Source organism: Littorina saxatilis, linkage group LG8 (genome assembly GCF_037325665.1).
Source record: "Littorina saxatilis isolate snail1 linkage group LG8, US_GU_Lsax_2.0, whole genome shotgun sequence".
In the NCBI taxonomy this organism is placed as follows: domain Eukaryota; kingdom Metazoa; phylum Mollusca; class Gastropoda; order Littorinimorpha; family Littorinidae; genus Littorina; species Littorina saxatilis.
The window spans coordinates 62,409,237-62,432,337 of NC_090252.1; the positions used below are offsets into that span (position 1 = coordinate 62,409,237).

The 23,101-nt window shown below is 46.3% G+C and overlaps 2 protein-coding genes across 2 annotated transcripts in view; one reads left to right on the forward strand and one right to left on the reverse strand.

Annotated features, from left to right (window-relative positions):
* Positions 1-1,685: 1,685 nt before the first annotated feature.
* Positions 1,686-15,479, reverse strand: LOC138974052 (microtubule-associated protein futsch-like). Its single transcript, XM_070346764.1, has 12 exons — positions 15,360-15,479; positions 14,375-14,459; positions 12,647-12,837; positions 11,423-11,746; positions 9,730-10,002; positions 9,185-9,303; positions 7,785-7,972; positions 6,998-7,117; positions 4,835-5,929; positions 3,738-3,858; positions 3,301-3,391; positions 1,686-3,059 (listed from the first exon to the last, which is right to left on the reverse strand). The coding sequence occupies exons 1-12, from the start codon at positions 15,398-15,400 to the stop codon at positions 3,023-3,025; spliced, it is 2,685 nt and encodes an 894-aa protein (XP_070202865.1). The 5' UTR covers positions 15,401-15,479; the 3' UTR covers positions 1,686-3,022.
* Positions 15,480-15,682: 203 nt separating this feature from the next.
* Positions 15,683-23,101, forward strand: part of LOC138974053 (uro-adherence factor A-like) — a 29,040-nt gene continuing 21,621 nt past the window's right edge. Inside the window, exons 1-4 of the mRNA XM_070346765.1 lie at positions 15,683-15,797; positions 16,825-17,012; positions 17,648-17,743; positions 18,196-18,300. Of these exons, the coding sequence (XP_070202866.1) occupies positions 16,902-17,012; positions 17,648-17,743; positions 18,196-18,300 (312 nt within the window). The 5' untranslated portion in view covers positions 15,683-15,797; positions 16,825-16,901. The remainder of the gene's footprint in view (positions 15,798-16,824; positions 17,013-17,647; positions 17,744-18,195; positions 18,301-23,101) is intronic.

Here is a 23,101-nt window from a genome sequence, read left to right on the forward strand (position 1 = left end):
TGTCCCAGAGTCAACTTTGTGCAGACTCTCCTCGGAGTCCGAACACCCCCGTGTGCACGCATACACATGCGCACGATAAAGATCCCAGGGTCACAGCGAAAGCCTCAGGCCTTGGAAACACGAATACATGCATGCAAAAATATGAAGCCCGGGTGTCCGTTCGGCCAACAGCCAAAAAAGTAACCATTTCAGCATTGACCCAAGACGACCCAACCCGGTCCCTAGCCCATTAATTTTCAGGTCTCCTCTAGCAGCCGGCAGCCAGCTGTCTACATTCCCCCCCCCCCCCCCCCCCCCCGCATTTTTATTTTTTATTTTCATACAAAGCCGGGATTTCCCGTGTAACATGCCCCTAATGGCTTTGCCGTGAGGGCGTAAAACTTTCATTTTCTCAGAGCAAGTTGGAATGTGTAGGTATAACAGACATTTGAGCTCTTTGGTGAGAGTCGGGGTATGGAGTTTTCATCAATGAAACCATTCATTGAAACAGACTGATTTTCTCCAGTTCCGAGTTTTAGTTTCAGAAGAAGGATGTGGCAGTGCTCTCTGATTGGTCAAAATGCCATCAAGCGGGGGGAAAACCCAGATTCAGATGTCATGATTTTGTTCGGGTGTTTCTGTTGATTGCTACGCCGGGAAATGCTTTTGTTTTTTTGCAATATCGTTTTGTAATTGTGAGTATTGCCTTAAGACAAATTTCTGTTTTTATAAAAACAGAGAATAAAATATTTGTTCTTGTTCTTGTTCTTATGCTGACGTTATAAGACAGACAAGAGATGAAGTGCCGGGCTCTTATTCCCACATCCCTTTTCTATCGAAAATAATCCATCTTTTGAGTGGACGTTGATCCTTTGGATTTACAAGACTGAAAACGAAGCTCATAAAAACAAAATAATCGTGAGGACTTTGACTGTCTTAACAGGAGAGATTGCTACAGCTGTCCGCTTTTTGGCAAATAGCAGTCTGATGCTGGCTTTGTTAGTGATGGATTATCTTCTGAACAAGTCTTTCAGTTCGGTCTCACCATATAGTAGTTGATCCTTATTTGACCTGACGAATTCAGTGTTTAACACAGAAATCCAAGGGTTTAGCGGAAAAAAAGGCTTATTTTCCCGGAAGACTTTTAATACAGAAATCCAGGCATTTAGCGGGTAAAAGGCTAACTTTTTCGGAAGGCTTTTAACACATAAATGCACAGGCTTTGAACAAATAAAAGGATAATCTCCTCGGAACAATGAGCGTTTCTTGTACTGTGAAGTGCAATATCCGGTGAGAGAATGCCTCCATTTGTGTGTTAAAGATAATGCGAGCAGCCTGTGTTCTGTGGACGTTCAATGGCTATTATTATTCCTTAGATCCATTTATGGTAACAGACGATGCGAATAAGCTCACACACGTTCCTACACACACACACACACACACATGAACACACACTCTACCACACACACATTCCTGCACACACTCACACTCATGTTATTTCTTACGAGAAAACTTTTTATATGTAAAATATTAAATTGTAATGTCTCATGTAAAGTGCCATGAGACTGCCATTTGGCGGTGAACAGCGCTATAAAAGAATGTTTTATTATTATTATTATTATTATTATTATTAACACACACACACTCACACACTCACACACTCACCCAAACACACTCTAACACACACACACACCCAAACACACAGGTCCATTCTCTGTCCTTTTATTTCATAATCAGTTCTAACCATACAAGCATACTATCTACATTCATTCTGCCATACCACAGGACATAGTTCAATCAATAAATAAAATATGGAGTTATAGAAGATACAACTGCCTGCGTTAGTATCACAATGTTAAATTGCAAATTATTGTGCTGAGTCAGCAAAATCAAAGAGATAGTTCCAGCCGCGTGGGACTTTCCATAATCTAGTCAAACCTGTCCCGCCAACCACCTCTTTATAACGACCACCCCAACAAGTTGTTTTCCAATATAACTTGCGTTCAATAACGACCACCTGTCTAAAGGGAGCACTCTAGGTCCGTCCCTTGTGGTTGTTACACTCCCGGTATAGGGCTGTGTATAGGTTTCACTCCATGTGTTTGTTTGTTTGTTTGTTTGTTTGTGTGTTTGTGTTCGCATATAGATCTCAAGAATGAACGGACTGATCATCACCAAACTTGGTGAACAGGTTCTATACATTCCTGAGACGGTCCTTACAAAAATTGGGACCAGTCAAACACACGGTTAGGGAGTTATTGCTGGATTAAGATTAAGACTGACATATTAATGGTCAAAGGGAAATAACCTTCTCAGTTGGTGGAAGTGAGAATGGTTATTTCCCTTTGACCAACGGGGGTGTTTTTCCTATCGGAGGAATTTCTTGTTGAAGACGGGTTTGACTGTAGCTCAACCCATGTGAAGCTGCCAGTGTGCACCATAACAGACAGGCATGGGAATTGAAAATTGTAAAAAAAGGCTGAAAATGTATAACAAGTCGACGGCGCGAAGCTCCTCTTACTAGGGGGGTCCGGGGGCATGCCCCCCCGGAAAATTTTTTCTCCAAAGAACCCAGATGGTGCAATCTGGTGTCATCTGAGCTCCAAGTTTGCCTTTAAATTCCATTTTTAGAATCAGAGTTTTTAGTACCAATTTTTGCTTTTTTGAAGAAAAAAAATATATATATCCATGTATTATATGGTTTACATTTGTTAAAAAATTTATCTGTTGAGACAACCAGGAAAATGTAACTTGTAACACAATCTGTGCAATCTGGTTTACTTTCAAACATAAAAGTTCAAGTAACTGAGGCGGGCGGTAGCAGTGCGTGAACAAAGTACGGACAGTTTTCGCGGGCTTTTGCGCAAAGGCAAAAGTAACCGGTGCTTTTTTTGTGTGCCTCCCCCCTTTATTTTTTCGGCGGACACTTTCGCTTTTTCGGCGGAACAAAAAAATAATGTTCGGCGGGCAATTCCCATGCCTGAACAGAGTTTGCTGGATAAACTAATCATTTGCCGATAGAAGTAATGTTCATGGCTGGATCTCAGATGTTCCTTTCGGCCAGAACAGCATCCAGAACCCTGCAACAGTAAAAAGTGCAATTCATGTAACTAACATATCATGGCTGTGATTCACAACCCCCTATCTCAATTTTTGTGGTTTTGGAACTAAATCAACAGTTATCTCTCTAATTGTTTTGCCAATGTGGTGAGAAAAGATTTTTAGCTGCTTTTTTTTTTTTGAGTGAGAAAAAGTTCTTGAAAAAAAATCTTGTATCTTCACTTGTGACAATCATATCACTGTTAGTAGTTACATTCTCACCTGAGTTGAGCTTCATGAAGGTGTCGCTGCTGACGCAACACCTGGAGCAGGGGGTCGTCCTCAAACTGTCCGTCAGACTCGTAATCTGCTTCTGCAACACACACACACACAGTTCTAAAGAGCAGAAAGTAAATGCAAACACACAAACACGCACAAGACCCAATGGAACAGAATGAACACACCCACACACACAGGCTGATACATGATACAGAAAGACAAACAGACTGGCAGACACACAGACAGACACACACGTACCTGCCACAGAAGGTTCGTGTCTAGGACTGTAGGCGCTATGTTGCAGCAATGACAGACAGACAGAGAGACAGACAGACAGACACACACACACCTGCCACAGAAGGTTCGTGTCTAGGACTGTAGGCGCTATGTTGCAGCAATGACAGACAGACAGAGAGACAGACAGACAGACACACACACACCTGTGACAGAAGGTTGGTGTCTGGGCGGCAGAGGACTGTCGGCGCTGTGTTGCAGTGATGACAGACTCTCCACGCTCGACATCACAGATCCTGACATGTCGAACACTCTGTCCTGCACCACCTGGAACAAGCAACCAGCAAGGTGAACACTACCAGCAAAAGCAAAACATTACGAAAAGCGAGCGCTCTAAATGCCTACCACAAGTGTGATAGAGTAAGTGAGAATTATGTGGAACCAATATCCTGGCACCTGAGAGAATAACAAGCATTGAAATGAACGAGCAACTTGCATCCTCAACTAAGGATGATTGCCGCAAGCTCATATGTGCCTCATTCTCCAAGGCACTCTAAGTCTAACACTCACGGCATCAGTCCGAGTCATACACAAGAACCAGCTATTTCTTTTGCTTCTCAGATCTTAAAATAGTGCTCTGCCTCATTTATCCAACAAAGTTTAACACCTTCTGCATTCATGTGATCAAAATTCCACACAGTTCATACAACTTTTAAACCTGTATGTAGGTAGTTGACAAGTGAGCAGCTGATAATTAGAATTACAGTAACCGGGGAACTTCATGGTGAAACTGAAAGAATGGTTTCTTTTATCTATAAACAGGCAGTAACCTCCCTTGAGGGAAGGTTGGAATTCAGAATACACATATGTACAGGTAGTGATGTACCTATACCAGAAGCCGGAATGTGTGTAGTTTGGTGATTGTTAAAGCATGTTTGAAGAAAAGATATGTGTGAACTAACAAAAAAGCTGACCTTCCCATGGCATTGGTTGCTGCAACTGTAAAACTATTTCAGTTCAAGTTTTCATTCCCAACATACATTCTTTCACCATGAAGTTCGCGGGTCACTGTAATTCTAATTATCAGCTGCTCACCCACAACTTGTCAACTACCTGCATACAAGTTTAAAAGTTTGTAGAAAGCTAGACAAGAATCAACCCCTCAGTTTCACCACCAATCAATCAGGCAGCCAACCAACCAGCCAACCAACCAACCAACCAGCCAGCCAACCAACCCAGTGGTCTGGCAGCCAACCAAGTTTGAAAAGCAAGAAAGTAAGCAAGTGATGGAAGGAGTACCCACCTGTCCAATGGCAGAGGTCAAGGACGTTCGAGCAGGACTACTGCTGCACTGTGGTGGAGGCATGACCCCTGACCTCTGTGACCTCTCAACTCCTGACCTCTGCTGGCCTGCATGCGCCCTTTCTCTGGAGTCTGATGCAACGATTCTACCATTCACATTGGATTTTTCACGCTCTGCTCTTCCATCAACACATTTCTCAGACTCTTTCCCTCTGGTGTTGTTCCGGTTTGCATGTTCACGCGGCGAAGCCCGATCATCCCTGGCCACATCAGCGTTGACACCACCGTTCTTTTTCTGTGATTTTCTTCCGCCTCTTTTAGACTGAGAGCTAGCGGAGCTGTGGTCGGAGTCAACGTCGTCATCGCCACGTTTCGCACCGTCACTTCTCTTTTTCTTCCTGGCATCTCCTGATGAACCCACTCTAGCGTCAAACACTCTATCCCCATCACTCCCCATCACAGACTGTCTTGCGTGAGAGGATGCGGGTCGTCTCTCGTCCCTCCTCTCAGAGTCAGCGGAAGATGCAGCGTGTGTGCGAGATACCTGATGTTTGACTGGGGTGTCCCCACCGTCGTGGGGTTTCTCAGCCTCCAGAAACTGTCTGTACTTCACATCACCGGTCTTAGCACCGCACTCCTGAGCGTCAGTAGTGTTTTCAGACTGTCCCTCACTTTCCGAGGCCCGAGTGCTGGCGGTTTGTTTAGAGCTTCCAGCGCTATCAGTAACTCCTGCTTGTCTTTGAGAGTCTGGAGATGAAGTGACTTCAACCGTTTCAGAGACTGTTTCCATCTTCACTCCTTTCTGCGCAGAAGGTTCCTGCAGAATTTTAGCGTCTCCCTCTGTGAGCCCATCAACAACAGACTCAGACTTCAACCCTGAATCTGTGCGACTCTGACTCTGCTCATTTCTAGCACCGTCTGATGTTTGCGCGTTTGCAGGTGTGGCATTGGAGCGGTCATTGAGGAACCCTCCACTGCTGGTTTCTGGGAAGGTGTGGATGTTTTGGGGGTAGGACCAGGAAGGGGGGTGAGCCGCTGTTCCCTTGAAGGAGGTGGGGGGAGTTCTGGCAGGGCTGGTCTGTGATCCTGCGTCCATCTGTGAACAGGAGAAAAAAGATGTTTTATGTGTAAACTGCTTCAGATGACTTAAAAGACCGCTGGGTTGAAATATCTGTGAATGTAACGTATTGTGTTGTCAATTTATTTATTTATTTATTACGGAGATTTCTATAGCGCATAACTAAAAGCACTATGCGCTTTACAATATCACTAGGTATAAGCACACGCAAACATACTCTGATTAAATACAAGCGTTCAAACAACTTACCTTTCTTGTTTTTTGATTTTGCTTTAAATGAGCAACAATTCTCATGCTGGAAAAAGATGTATACAGTCCCGAGTCCATGATTCAGAATACAGAATAATTTATTGCCCAACGTAGGGAATTCGTTTTGACATTAAAATATTCTGTATTCTGTATTCTGTATTCTAAATCATCGACTGTATTTGTCCAGAACGAGAACTGTTGCCCATTTAAATCAGTACATACTAAAATGAATAACTGACTCATTGACTAATGCACCATTATTTCCAAAGCCAATGTGTTAGCCCTGTCCAGCATCACCAATCTACATAACAGTCAGTGGGTCCCTTGACCAACTTCAAATCAAAATGCTCAACCCTGATAAAACCAGACTGTGCTTTGCTTGACACTTTCTCAGCATCAATGGCAACATTAAAAATTGATTGAAATGTTCATAACCTCTGTAAATATACCCCTATTTTAAAGACTCCCCTGTATCCAAATATGCTGCTAGGATTTATTTTCTTCAGAAACTTTGCCAAAGTTGATGTAAAGTTTCTGCAATTTTCCAAGTTTTTGGTAGTCGTTGACGTGACAAGCCCCTCCCCCATGAAAAAATATCCGCAAATTTGCCGAAAGGATGGCACAGTTTTACGCTTTGTTCTGTATTTCACTGATGGACACATCAACTTTTCACTGGACATCCAAGTCTAGACTTCAGCCCAAAGCTGTAAAGTCAGGGGCTAATGCAAAAGTTGTAAAAACAAAACTTTGTGAGGTCACAGTAACTGAAGCATAAATGCCAGTAAATACAGAACATTTCCAACAGCCATTCCACTCAACACGAAGTGCAGCACCTACCACAGACTGAACGTGTTTCATGGCCTTCTCCACTCGGGCTTCTTGCAGCTGTGTCGATACCACTGAACCACGCTGCTGTAGCTTCTCTTTGAAGGCTGACAGTCGGCTGTGGATCTCCTTCTGAAAAAGGATTTGTTAAAACAATTATGTAGGGATAGTCCTTTAAACCGTGTGGACATGGTGATGCATGGGTTAGAATGTATTTATGTTGAGCACAAATCACCATCACTCAAAACGGCAAGCCATTTTAAACGGTAACAACTCTCTGTCTCTTTTTGAGTCTCTCTGAGTATCTCTCTCTCTGTCTGTCTCCGAGTTGCTTTGAGTCTCTCTCTCTCTCTCTCTCTCTCTCTGTCTCTCTCTCTCTCTCTCTCTCTCTCTCTCTGTCTCCGTCTCAACCAACAACTGATCCTCACGTTCTCAACAATCTACTTTAATGTCACTTCAACATTCAATCTTCCCCAGACAGACACATGCAACCTCAGCCTCCTTCACTACCTGTCTATAACACAAGCAAACACAGCTATACAATCGTTGCCTCTAGTCTTGCATGTGCGCGGCAGTCACATACGGGCAGGGATGAAAGTTTACAGTGGTCATCATCAGGAAATTCTGCCTGGAGAACAGGTAGCCAGGATGTTTTCAAGCTTACCTCTATGATTTCAACACCCTGACTGGTTTGAAAATCAGGAAATCCATCAGGAAATCATTTCCTTAATCAGAAAACTGCCACAAATGTGCATACACAAAGATAGACACACACATTTATTTAAAAATGTTCACTCACTTCAGCAGCAGTTTTTGGAGCGCTGCATTCAGCAGACTCGGTGGGAACATACTTTGCGTCCCGCGCCACTTCCAACTTCCTGTGGAGGCGCCACTTGTACAAAATGTCTCCGTCGTGTGGCGTAGTATCTCTGGGTCTGCCTGCCAAGTTAGCTCCACCGGTGGGTCGCGGGTAGAAAGCGTGTTCACCTGTCAACAGGTATTGGGATGATAAAGCATGGCGGGTGTGGTTATGATCGTATCCTGGCATGTCACTTACAGCGACACCCCTTGTCGTGTCACCTGTCAACAGGTATTGGGATGATAAAGCATGGCGGGTGTGGTTATGATCGTATCCTGGCATGTCACTTACAGCGACACCCCTTGTCGTGTCACCTGTCAACAGGTATTGGGATGATAAAGCATGGCGGGTGTGGTTATGATCGTATCCTTGCATGTCACTTACAGCGACACCCCTTGTCGTGTCACCTGTCAACAGGTATTGGGATGATAAAGCATGGCGGGTGTGGTTATGATCGTATCCTGGCATGTCACTTACAGCGACACCCCTTGTCGTGTCACCTGTCAACAGGTATTGGGATGATAAAGCATGGCGGGTGTGGTTATGATCGTATCCTTGCATGTCACTTACAGCGACACCCCTTGTCGTGTCACCTGTCAACAGGTATTGGGATGATAAAGCATGGCGGGTGTGGTTATGATCGTATCCTTGCATGTCACTTACAGCGACACCCCTTGTCGTGTCACCTGTCAACAGGTATTGGGATGATAAAGCATGGCGGGTGTGGTTATGATCGTATCCTTGCATGTCACTTACAGCGACACCCCTTGTCGTGTCACCTGTCAACAGGTATTGGGATGATAAAGCATGGCGGGTGTGGTTATGATCGTATCCTGGCATGTCACTTACAGCGACACCCCTTGTCGTGTCACCTGTCAACAGGTATTGGGATGATAAAGCATGGCGGGTGTGGTTATGATCGTATCCTTGCATGTCACTTACAGCGACACCCCTTGTCGGGTCAGCTGTCATGCTCACCACCACAGATCTGTGAAGACTTTTTTTGTTTTTGTTTGCTTAACGCCCAGCCGACCACGAAGGGCCATATCAGGGCGGTGCTGCTTTGACATCATCGACAACAAAAGAAAAACAATCACACAAGTGCTCTAGGAAGATAAGCTTGGAAAGTTTACACATTGTACTGGAATTTGTCACCTGAAAAAAAAAAAGGTTCAGAGCAAGGGTTGAAGAAGCAGTCTGCATGCAACTTGAGGTCCCCCAAAAATTAGAGAAAGAAAACAGGAATTTGTCACCAGCTCTCATGCTGACAACTTTGGCCGCTGATAGAATATTAAACATCTGAAACAGATTTCTTCTTCATGACAAAGCAGCCAACTTACGGGGAAAGTAGTCTGGGCGTACAGCTGGCTCTGAGAAACTGCTGCCTGTGACATCACTTCCTGTTGACCCAAGTCCGTCTGTGCTGACGACTGGCTCTGACGATCCAATGCTTTTGGCACTGACACACAAACATGATAAGGATAAGGTATCATATCATGTATGTGTGTGTGTGTAACGTTCTGGCAATGAAGTACAGCAGTCAAAAAGCCTCTTCCTCAACCTGTGCACCACAACATTACATACACAGTAAAATTCTTTAAAATATTGTGTGTGTCAGGCCTGGGAAGGAGTAAAAGTGGTTTGGGCGTACTGATGGGAAAATGTTGCGTTTTAAGCATTCTTAAGGGCACACGGAGGCTCTTTTCTTACACAATTAGAAAAGGACTTTGTCGTGTGTGTGTGTGTGTGTGTTTGTATATGTGTGTGTGAGTGTGTGTGTGTGTGTATGTGTTTGTGTATGTGTGTGTGTGTTTGTGTTTGTGTGTTTTTGCATTATACAGTTACAGAACCAACAATAGCTGAACCTGTTACTCCCAACTCTCACCTGTAAAGCAACCGGTCCGCTTTGTTCTGAAGGTCAGCCGTGTCAGTGTCAAGGTTATCTCGCTTCCGCAAATTCTCCACAGTCAGAGTTCCTCGCCCATGGGAAGTCAAGGGTACTGATCTCCCTTGCTCCTCTTTTGGTGTGGAGGTGCTGTTGGGAGTGGGGGGGCTGGCACTCGACTCCAGCCACCAGAATTCGCGTTTTTGGTTTGCCTCCATCGTAAGCCGTTCGTCGCGACTCATGGGTTTGCCGTGTCGAAACCTGTCAATGTAGCTGGAACAGAACATTTTTTCATGTGAGATCTCTGTGCAGGGTCTTTCCCAATGGCTGAAAATGAGACGATGAAATACTGTCTTTTGAAACTGATTCGACACAAATAAATCAGGAAAGATTAACTGAGCATGGAGACTGGTTTGTGTGCTAGCTGCGTCAAAGTGCAGGGTACTGGGAAGAGGGACAATGACGGAAGTACTACACTAGAAACACTGCAGTCTCAGGGGCTCACATCAACGTCGGACATCGGACATACACAAATATTTTTTCCAATTAATGTCCTGTACATTTTTCATGCAAGAGGACATAATTATGTCCAACTGTTTTTGTCACAAAGTGGTCATTGTCCGATTATGCTTTCATTTGATCCGGACATTGTCAGTACTTTCCAATTTACAGTAGTTTGATCGATGTTTTGCGAAGAGATGTGTCTCTCCAAGGAGACAAAACTTGGGAAGACTTTATGTGCTTTTTATAGAGAAGAGCTTCCAAGGGTCGCAACTCTGAATCCTCCAACCCGGTTGACAGTTGCCTCCCTTCATGTTTTTTTCCGAGAAAAAAATGTCCTATTGATTTATTTTTGTTCAGGACAAATGTCCTATCACTTTTGCATTGTCCAGGACATGTGTCCTATGCCACCTCTCATGGATGTGAGCCCCTGCAGTCTAAATAAATGTTGAAAGTCAGTACCTGCAACTCTAGTTGACAAGAGAGGTGCAGCACAGCAGAGCAAGAAAACAGCCGGGGACTGTGAACCAAGCTTATGCAGAAGACAGACAGACACAAACCATATCCATGAGGCAAAATGCTGATAATAACTTGTATCAAACAAAGGGACGTAGGCGCTCTAAACAGATGACATGAGTAAGTGAGAGTTACACCAAACTAATCCAATGGCATCTGAGACAATAACAAGCATTGAAATGAACAAGCGACGTTCATCCTTAGGCCACAAAAAAAAAAAATAGGTGTGGTTACGGTAACATAGCCAAAAAAATAGGGTAGGAAGGTAGGCAATCACTTTTTTTTTTAAACTTTTTTTCTAATGTGTACAAATTAAACCTACTTGACAGGGAAATAAGTGTGCGACTCGAGCGCTTTTGCTTTTATTGCGTTTTCTGCACTCGTTTTCTTGCTTTTTTTTCCTTTTTTTTTGACAAATGTAATAAAAAGTTATAGGGTCGGCCCCTAAAAATAGGGTGGGTTGGGTTACCGTAACCACACCTATTTTTTTTTTAGGCCTTAGTAAAAGTCACTTTTTCATTTTTATCAGGAGACTGGTTCCGCACATTTCTCACTTACTCTTGCTGTCGTCTATATTTAGACAGCGTACGTCCCTTTGTTTCTCAGATATCAAAAAGGACTTCAACTGTAATGGTGCACATGGACAGACAGCCACCCCCCCCCCCCCACCACTAACCTCTGCAATACAGATCCTTTTTCTTCAGGCACCCCATTCCTCCTTCCACCATCCTTTCCCCTGTCAGCGCCAGACTTGGCTCCTTGTCCTCTCTCCCTCTCCAACGTAACCCTTCCATCTTTCACAGCCTTCGAATGAGACATGGAAAAATGCTGGTCGCCGCGTCCGGGCGTCACAGCGGAACGAGATGTGAGATAGTCGTCGAGAGGATGTTTAGACAAGCCGGCGCCACTGACGAGACTCGAGGTGAAGGCCGGCTGAACGTGTCTGCGCACGCTGGCATACGGCAAGAATTCCTGTCCTGACTTGTCCTCTGCTGTCACGCTGTTAAGAAATGAATCATATCTTCATTACCGTCCTGAAAACTGGCTGCCGAAAATTTGATCAAATATTTTCCAAAACTGGTTTCTGTTGCGATTTCTTTTTGTTTAGATCTTCAATGTATAAATCGTTTTAAGCAAGTTCACATGATTTTAGAAAATAAAGATCTCACAAAAGATTCAGTAACATTTATAGACTTAAGTCCTGTTTTATTCATACTACTAGAGGCGGTTTAGTCTAAAGTTATGAAAGGATTTTCTTCTTTTTCCATCTCTTGTGGAAGTTTCTGCAAGATATTTCCCTCGATTCATGACACAAATGGACTACGTACACTTGAACGTAAGACCACCACCACCCCCCCCCCCCCCTCCACAAGTTAAGACTTGACCCTTTTTAAGAACTTGATCTTTCACAAATGTCTGTTCATGACCTCTAAATTCACCTCTGGTTTAAAACTCCTTCCTTTTGAACTACTGATTTTCACAGAATTCTTCTAAACATTTTTAAAGGGGGTTCCAGTGTACAAAAGAAGACAACTTACTTAAATCATAAAATGATTTTCAAAAACTCACAAAGAAACAGAAACAGAAATCTTTCAAAGATTTAGATAAGAACAGAGGTGAAAGACTGTTGCAGGGAAAAAGCCCAGTTACAGTGATACCTTGCCCTACACATGTCTCGATTCCCAGTTTTGCTGAATCGGTTTAGAAGAGTAATGTGATGTCTTAATTCTTTTAATTTCCAATAGTTCAAAGCAAACAGCTGAGTTCTGATCTATGAGATGACGGATGATTTCTGTTTATAAGGTTCTGTTTTGTGTGTGTGTGCATGCGTGTGCTTGTATGTTGAACAATAATGTATTGTGTACTGTGCCAACATTAACAAGTTGAGCTGAGTTCTGACCTTGGAGATGATGGCCTCTCGCTGTCGGGCCACGACTCATCAAAATTAGAGCTGCCAGGACTCTTGGGGTGATGGTTCTGTACTGCCGCCAGAGACCTGATGGTGTGGCTCCCCGCCAGAAACTTTCGCTCTACATCCTGGTCCTCAGTCTGCTGCTTCCTGCCCTCGGCCCGCTTGGGACTTAACCCTACCTGAAAACAAAATCAAATTAAAAAAGTGTCGCGCTTGTTTGGCATCAACGGGAAAATGGATGTATATATGGTTTTGAATGAAAATTGCTGTGAATGGCTCAATACAGTGGGATGTATGTGGCAAGAAAACCTGGCAGAAATTAAGTCTTTTGGCTGAGATTGAAAACCTTGTCAGGGGTGTTGCAGGTAGCTCTGTTTCCTCCTTGGGGATGAAGCTACCAGGGGAAGGGATTGTGTTGGAGGTGCGGGTAGAGGGGTAGCCCTTCCGGTGCTCCCCCTTGGACCTCCCTAGTCTAGGACCCTGGGTCTTCGCGAGGTGGCCATTGTGGCGTAATCCCTCCGGACTAGCATAACGTTTCCCTATCCCAAGACCGACCGTGCGTGGTCTATGACCACATCCTCTACGAGGTGACCCTATCAACTAGGCAGCGCAAGCCCCTAGGCGAAACACGGCGGATCTAGAGGAGAGAACCTCGATAAAAAATTTGAGCTGCCATGAAGACGGAGCATGTTGGCTGAGGACAGCGGGCAGACCTTCTGTGCCGACACCCATCTACAGGAGAAAACCAGGCATGCACGCATCAAACCCAACATCCGGGAACGTAGAAGAAGAAGAAGAAAACCTTGTCAGACTACCACCCCAAAATCATCCACGAGCAGCCAGGGCATATGCATGTGCACATAAGAATGACATCAGCAAAGATGCCCACAACAGGTATACCTGTCCAAAGGGGAGAGAGGAGAGGGTGAGAGAAAGGGTTTGTCCATGAATATGTACATAATCAGTATGTGTATAATACTTTGATCACCAGACATACAGTGTACTTACAAGCCTGTCTGTCTCTGCATCCATACAATTATCTACATCCTTCTGTCTGTTCTCTCTTTGCGTTTCTATGACTATGAGTGTGGGCGAGTCATGTTCTCACATCACACATGAATCAATTGCGCACTTTGTCTGGATCAGTAAATGCTTCCCGCCTGTATCAATCTTTGCTGTGAAGAGTGTATTGTAGTGACAGTCAATCAATATGAGGCTTATATCGCGCGTATTCCGTGGGTACAGTTCTAAGCGCAGGAATTTTTTTATTTTTTTATTTTTTATTCTATGCAATTTATATCGCGCACATATTCAAGGAGCAGGGATTTATTTATGCCGTGTGAAATGGAATTTTTGTACACAATACATCACGCATTCACATCGGCCAGCAGATCGCAGCCATTTCGGCGCATATGCTACTTTTCACGGCCTATTACAAGTATTCCAAGTCACACGGGTATTTTTGTGGACATTTTTATCTATGCCTATACAATTTTGCCAGGAAAGACCCTTTTGTCAATCGTGGGATCTTTAACGTGCACACCCCAATGCAGTGTACTCGAAGGGACCTCGGTTTCTCGTCTCATCCGAAAGACTAGCACTTAAACCCACCACCTAGGTTAGGAAAGGGGAAAGAAAATTGCTAACGCCCTGACCCAGGGTCGAACTCGCAACCTCTCGCAAGTGCGTTACCACTCGGCCACCCAGGACCCATACCTGTCTCTCTACCTCTGACAGCTGTTTCTGTGGTGTGGGATAGTAGTGAGGCTTTGGTGGTGGCTCTTCGTAGAAAGGATTCTCCCTGCAACAAATCACATGTATGGCTTGATGAAGTTGATATCAAATAGACATCTAACTTTTAACATGCATGCATCCTGTTCTAACAAACCTAACACACATTTCAGTCGTGACCCATTCTCATGAGTTTGGCCCAATAGCAATGCTTCACACAGCAGCCCTGAAAGTCTAAACAATTGTGCACTAGCCAAAGGCTAGCGATTCTGAAAATGTACTAGCCAGAGAGCAAACTTTACTGGCCAAACCAACAATTTGTTTCAGCAACTTTACTCGAATTTGGCAAGCAGATGAACATTTCTACTCGCCAGTTACATGTTTCTACTCGCCATGGCGAGTAAAATACTCGCCACTTTCAGGCCTGCATAGAGACTGATAAGATACCGATTTTGTCATCAAGGTCTGTATGTACAATTCATGAGACAGTTCAGTGTTCATGGGATAGCATTTTCACTGCAATCATGCACACGCGTAAGAGCCCATGATCCAGCATTGAAAGGTGCAGTGTTTTAATGAGATCAGAGTATGATACAAATTCACACATTGTCCCTGTGATTTAAAAAAAATACTGATACTGTGATAGTGAAACTGACATCTTGTTCTTGTGGTCAGTTGAATTCTGAAATTCGACACTTTTAAAAACATAATTACTTGCGAATAATACCATCAGTAATTGCAAACATGCCGCATACAGCATATATAACAAGCAAATATAAGATATACAATCATAGGTTTGGAAAGAAAATAAACTTCTGAGTTCTGTTTTTCATCACCTCACACGTATCTTTTCCATAATATATCATATTGTTGGCAAGTTCGAACAAGCCACTGGGCATATTTTCTTGATGAAAATCAACCCGCCTTAAATCCATCTCTCTGCTGGAACCTTCTGATATTCACAACATACCTATATATTTTTGAATAGCCCTTTCCTGTGACGGAAAGCATCCTGCTTCAACATCAATGATCCAACTTTCGATCACTTTCAATACAAATGTCACCGCGTCAGTCGTAACCAGCGCCAAACTGCAGAAAGCTAACTGCATGTCGCATTCACAAATTTCGGGAAAAAATCATGTATTCTTAGAACTTAGCCTGTCATATACCATAAATAAACTAAAGAAGTATGTTTCAGTATTGTTCTTTTACAACCCACATGAATACTTATATAGCAAAGTCAAATTTTGATGGTGTTTAGTATTTTGCGACAACCGTTTGTCGTTCTATTGATATCCCAAGCGGTCGCTTTGAAAGCTACCTGCCCAAACTTGTTGAAAGTTTCACCGCAGACGAAACTTACTCGGAGCTTATCGTACGAAAAGTACACATGTGCGGCGAAAGTAAGGTAAGCCGTCAATTTTGTTGAATATTTGAGAATTGGAGCTGAATTGTGGATCGTGGAACACTTGTCTTGGGCGACTATTGTTCCTGTGAAGTGGGCGACTATTGTTTCCGACTGAAAGTGTCAACTTTAGTGAAAACTGAAATAGTCTTTACTCTTTTTGGTACTTTTGAAAAACAAGACTAGTTGAGACTGAAACTATTGAACACATGACGTCCCGTGCAACACGTTTATGGTGTTTGAAATTTCCTTAGAAATTGTTAAGATCATTGATTGACTCATTGAGTGATTGACTCCTTAATTGAGCTTGAATTTGAATTTGAAAGTTTGCTGTACGCACTAGCTATACGCACTCGGAGTGTTTACAGGGGTCAGGGTCTTGTATACACTCCGGCATTAACTTCCGATCGCCAAGCGAATTTGCCATTCGACACCATTTTGCGATAGGAACGCAGAGCAGTTGATTATAAGAGTACAAAGAAACGAAAACAATCTGATGCTGCACGGCCTTTGCTGTAACGTAGATTACATTTTCAGGGTGTACCTAAAAGACCAGACACTGAACCGCAACAACATCAGAGCATCATTCAACACCATTTTGTGTTGGTACGCATCACTTTCGATTCATGGTATCAAAGTACGCTGGGAACAAATGAAACACAGACAAAAACAAACACACTCAAAAAACTGATGCTTCACGTCAGTTTGTTGTCGGAGTTTGGAACACACTTGGAGCGTGTATTGACCTAGAAACGGTTGTATACTATATGAATGTACATTATTTGCCAACCCTCGACACTCAGAAAAAAAGATAGCGGAGGTCAATATGTCGGACTGATTTTTCATTGGCTACCTCCTAATTAAGGACTCGTCAATGTTAGGGGGCATTTCATTGGCTGCAGATTACAGGCTCATAGATCCTGTATACACTCAGAGTATAGCTTTTGCCTTTGCTGTATTACCTTGTACTCCTTAGTCTATCACTCTATTAGTTTTGTTCAATAACTTGTACTATTTTGCACTGTTGCAGTGAGACGTTCCACTTCAGTATGTTGGTGTGAGTACTCGTAAAAGTCTTGCAACTGGTTTTGCATCACACATTTCACCATGAAGCAGTTGGCGGGGCAGCAGCGTCCCAAGTACCGCCTCAGTCCCAATGAAGTGGAACAGCTAAAGAAAGCGGAGACAGAACGTCGCAGAAAACTTCGCATCATACAGGTACTTCTGATCTTCTTCGTATTCTGCGTTCCAAGCCATGTTACATTTTCAATCCCGTCTGTAGGGCGAAGTCTGCAATCCGCCGCAGCGACATTGTCAGCCCCCAGAGCGTACACTGTTCATTGCTTTTTGTATCATTGGTGCGTTTTACTTTTAGTTCATCTTTTGTAAATCTGCAGTTACACAAGAATTTGTTTCTAAATCTAATCAAAAATAGGACATAGCAGTCACCAGATTAGTACTTTAATTACTTTATCAATATTTCGGCAGGGACAAACCGCTTTCTTCAGGATGGTAGTTATTTTGGTACATTGGTAGGATGAAAGTACGGAATGACTGCACATGATGTACAGTGTAATTAGTCTATTACTATTAAATTGTCATGATGAATTGTGACGTCTTATTTTTCTTTAGCGTTCTCTGGCTGGCTGTCTCTCTTAGTCATCCCACACACGCACTCATGCGTGCATAATTTGTTTCTTCATTTTTTAAACTATCAAATTGTAACAGCAAAGCTATGCAAAGTCAACTTATGACTTATACAGGAATTGTATTGCCCCCTCTGCATGTGTCATGTAGCAGCTCAGTTCGCCATGCATGGTTCACATCAGTCATCACATGACTTGCTTTTGTAGGTGCGAGAGCAGTCCAAAGCAGCAGCCGCAAAGATTCGCAGCAACGTCAAAACTGAACGGAAGCGGCAACTCCTCAAACTTGCTCATGAAATTGAGGTTTGTTCCTCTTTTGCACATCTTTTTGTTATTGTATCAATTCTAATATGGATATTGGATTGGAAAACGGTCTCACTCTGTACCCTAAACTACCTTGTATACTGATGACTAAATTGTGAGAGAAAAAAAAAGGAAAGTGGGTCACACTCACATGTGTCCACGATCGCTCAGGGGTTGAATAAACCACAAGAACTGGTGTGTGGTTTACGCATACTAAATGGCCATTTAAATGAACTGTGTCATTTACTGCTGTTAAAACTTATGCCAGTGCAAGTGTGATCCATTAGGTTAGAATAGCTTATTTCGTGAAAGATTGCATCGTTCTGTAAACCTCATGTGAGGCGTAGTGAGGCTTTAATACTTGATTTTCTCGGATTGATTTTTTTTAGATGGAAAAAGGGGAGTTCTATTGTATTTGTTGTGATTATTTTTTCGGTGTGTGTTGCCCTCAGGATCAGATGGAGGAGGAGAAGCAGGAGGAGGTCAACAGGCTGGAACAGCAGTACGACAACACGCTGCGCACCATAGGTCAAGGTCACTCACAGGCCATCGTCACAGTGAGTGTCCTGTCACTGTAGAATTATCAACGCCTGATATCTTCCTGCTTTTTGGCAGATTTCTGTCAATGAAAGCAGGTTTCCCAAGACGCCTAAAGCCTGTTACCTTCCTGATAGTTTTCTTGATTTTCAAATGTCCCTGTCAGATTCGTAGAGCTAAACTTGAGTCTTGTCAGAGCTAGCTACACGGCTGTTCCCAGGGCTTCATTTCTGCCTCCTTAGCTGCATGCAGACTGTGCTATTTTTAGCACCCATCCTTTTCCCCACAGCAGAGATAACACAGCAGCTGCTGGCTGCTCAGTGCCATACAGTGATCAGGCCCATCTCCCATAGTGCCATACAGTGATCAGGCCCATCTCCCGTAGTGCCACACAGTGATCAGGCCCATCTCCCGTAGTGTCATACAGTGATCAGGCCCATCTCCCGTAGTGTCATACAGTGATCAGGCCCATCTCCCGTAGTGCCATACAGTGATCAGGCCCATCTCCCGTAGTGCCATACAGTGATCAGGCCATCTCCCGTAGTGCCACACAGTGATCAGGCCCATCTCCCGTAGTGCCACACAGTGATCAGGCCCATCTCCCGTAGTGCCATACAGTGATCAGGCCCATCTCCCGTAGTGCCACACAGTGATCAGGCCCATCTCCCGTAGTGCCACACAGTGATCAGGCCCATCTCCCGTAGTGCCATACAGTGATCAGGCCCATCTCCCGTAGTGCCACACAGTGATCAGGCCCATCTCCCATAGTGCCACACAGTGATCAGGCCCATCTCCCGTAGTGCCACACAGTGATCAGGCCCATCTCCCGTAGTGCCAGACAGTGATCAGGCCCATCTCCCGTAGTGCCACACAGTGATCAGGCCCATCTCCCGTAGTGCCATACAGTGATCAGGCCCATCTCCCGTAGTGCCACACAGTGATCAGGCCCATCTCCCGTAGTGCCACACAGTGATCAGGCCCATCTCCCATAGTGCCACACAGTGATCAGGCCCATCTCCCGTAGTGCCACACAGTGATCAGGCCCATCTCCCGTAGTGCCACACAGTGATCAGGCCCATCTCCCGTAGTGCCACACAGTGATCAGGCCCATCTCCCGTAGTGCCACACAGTGATCAGGCCCATCTCCCGTAGTGCCACACAGTGATCAGGCCCATCTCCCGTAGTGCCACACAGTGATCAGGCCCATCTCCCATAGTGCCACACAGTGATCAGGCCCATCTCCCGTAGTGCCACACAGTGATCAGGCCCATCTCCCATAGTGCCACACAGTGATCAGGCCCATCTCCCGTAGTGCCACACAGTGATCAGGCCCATCTCCCATAGTGCCACACAGTGATCAGGCCCATCTCCCGTAGTGCCACACAGTGATCAGGCCCATCTCCCGTAGTGCCACACAGTGATCAGGCCCATCTCCCGTAGTGCCACACAGTGATCAGGCCCATCTCCCGTAGTGCCACACAGTGATCAGGCCCATCTCCCGTAGTGCCACACAGTGATCAGGCCCATCTCCCATAGTGCCACACAGTGATCAGGCCCATCTCCCGTAGTGCCATACAGTGATCAGGCCCATCTCCCGTAGTGCCACACAGTGATCAGGCCCATCTCCCTGTAGTGCCACACAGTGATCAGGCCCATCTCCCGTAGTGCCACACAGTGATCAGGCCCATCTCCCATAGTGCCACACAGTGATCAGGCCCATCTCCCGTAGTGCCACACAGTGATCAGGCCCATCTCCCGTAGTGCCACACAGTGATCAGGCCCATCTCCCGTAGTGCCACACAGTGATCAGGCCCATCTCCCGTAGTGCCACACAGTGATCAGGCCCATCCCCCGTAGTGCCACACAGTGATCAGGCCCATCTCCCGTAGTGCCACACAGTGATCAGGCCCATCTCCCGTAGTGCCACACAGTGATCAGGCCCATCTCCCGTAGTGCCACACAGTGATCAGGCCCATCCCCCGTAGTGCCACACAGTGATCAGGCCCATCTCCCGTAGTGCCACACAGTGATCAGGCCCATCCCCCGTAGTGCCACACAGTGATCAGGCCCATCTCCCGTAGTGCCACACAGTGATCAGGCCCATCTCCCGTAGTGCCACACAGTGATCAGGCCCATCTCCCGTAGTGCCACACAGTGATCAGGCCCATCTCCCATAGTGCCACACAGTGATCAGGCCCATCTCCCGTAGTGCCACACAGTGATCAGGCCCATCTCCCGTAGTGCCACACAGTGATCAGGCCCATCTCCCGTAGTGCCACACAGTGATCAGGCCCATCTCCCGTAGTGCCACACAGTGATCAGGCCCATCTCCCGTAGTGCCACACAGTGATCAGGCCCATCTCCCGTAGTGCCACACAGTGATCAGGCCCATCTCCCGTAGTGCCACACAGTGATCAGGCCCATCTCCCGTAGTGCCACACAGTGATCAGGCCCATCTCCCATAGTGCCACACAGTGATCAGGCCCATCTCCCGTAGTGCCACACAGTGATCAGGCCCATCTCCCATAGTGCCACACAGTGATCAGGCCCATCTCCCGTAGTGCCACACAGTGATCAGGCCCATCTCCCATAGTGCCACACAGTGATCAGGCCCATCTCCCGTAGTGCCACACAGTGATCAGGCCCATCTCCCGTAGTGCCACACAGTGATCAGGCCCATCTCCCGTAGTGCCACACAGTGATCAGGCCCATCTCCCGTAGTGCCACACAGTGATCAGGCCCATCTCCCGTAGTGCCACACAGTGATCAGGCCCATCTCCCATAGTGCCACACAGTGATCAGGCCCATCTCCCGTAGTGCCAGACAGTGATCAGGCCCATCTCCCGTAGTGCCACACAGTGATCAGGCCCATCTCCCGTAGTGCCACACAGTGATCAGGCCCATCTCCCGTAGTGCCACACAGTGATCAGGCCCATCTCCCATAGTGCCACACAGTGATCTGGCCCATCTCCCGTAGTGCCACACAGTGATCAGGCCCATCTCCCGTAGTGCCACACAGTGATCAGGTCCATCTCCCGTAGTGCCACACAGTGATCAGGCCCATCCCCCGTAGTGCCACACAGTGATCAGGCCCATCTCCCGTAGTGCCACACAGTGATCAGGCCCATCTCCCGTAGTGCCACACAGTGATCAGGCCCATCTCCCGTAGTGCCACACAGTGATCAGGCCCATCCCCCGTAGTGCCACACAGTGATCAGGCCCATCTCCTGTAGTGCCACACAGTGATCAGGCCCATCCCCCGTAGTGCCACACAGTGATCAGGCCCATCTCCCGTAGTGCCACACAGTGATCAGGCCCATCCCCCGTAGTGCCACACAGTGATCAGGCCCATCTCCCGTAGTGCCACACAGTGATCAGGCCCATCTCCCGTAGTGCCACACAGTGATCAGGCCCATCCCCCGTAGTGCCACACAGTGATCAGGCCCATCCCCCGTAGTGCCACACAGTGATCAGGCCCATCCCCCGTAGTGCCACACAGTGATCAGGCCCATCTCCCATAGTGCCACACAGTGATCAGGCCCATCTCCCGTAGTGCCATACAGTGATCAGGCCCATCTCCCGTAGTGCCATACAGTGATCAGGCCCATCTCCCATTGTGCCACACAGTGATCAGGCCCATCTCCCGTAGTGCCACACAGTGATCAGGCCCATCTCCCATTGTGCCACACAGTGATCAGGCCCATCTCCCGTAGTGCCACACAGTGATCAGGCCCATCTCCCATAGTGCCACACAGTGATCAGGCCCATCTCCCGTAGTGCCATACAGTGATCAGGCCCATCTCCCGTAGTGCCACACAGTGATCAGGCCCATCTCCCATAGTGCCACACAGTGATCAGGCCCATCTCCCGTAGTGCCACACAGTGATCAGGCCCATCTCCCATAGTGCCACACAGTGATCAGGCCCATCTCCCGTAGTGCCATACAGTGATCAGGCCCATCTCCCGTAGTGCCATACAGTGATCAGGCCCATCTCCCATAGTGCCACACAGTGATCAGGCCCATCTCCCGTAGTGCCACACAGTGATCAGGCCCATCTCCCGTAGTGCCACACAGTGATCAGGCCCATCTCCCGTAGTGCCACACAGTGATCAGGCCCATCTCCCGTAGTGCCACACAGTGATCAGGCCCATCTCCCGTAGTGCCATACAGTGATCAGGCCCATCTCCCGTAGTGCCATACAGTGATCAGGCCCATCTCCCGTAGTGCCATACAGTGATCAGGCCCATCTCCCGTAGTGCCATACAGTGATCAGGCCCATCTCCCGTAGTGCCATACAGTGATCAGGCCCATCTCCCGTAGCGCCATACAGTGATCAGGCCCATCTCCCGTAGTGCCATACAGTGATCAGGCCCATCTCCCGTAGTGCCATACAGTGATCAGGCCCATCTCCCGTAGTGCCACACAGTGATCAGGCCCATCTCCCGTAGTGCCATACAGTGATCAGGCCCATCTCCCGTAGTGCCACACAGTGATCAGGCCCATCTCCCGTAGTGCCACACAGTGATCAGGCCCATCTCCCGTAGTGCCATACAGTGATCAGGCCCATCTCCCGTAGTGCCACACAGTGATCAGGCCCATCTCCCGTAGTGCCATACAGTGATCAGGCCCATCTCCCGTAGCGCAGAAGCATTTGGGTATAACAAGCAAGCAAACTTTAACAGTGAGCTGGCTGCTCAGTGCCGTACAGTGATCAGGCCCATCTCCCGTAGCGCAGAAGCATTTGGGTATAACAAGCAAGCAAGCTTTAACAGTGAGCTGGCTGCTCAGTGCCACACAGTGATCAGGCCCATCTCCCATAG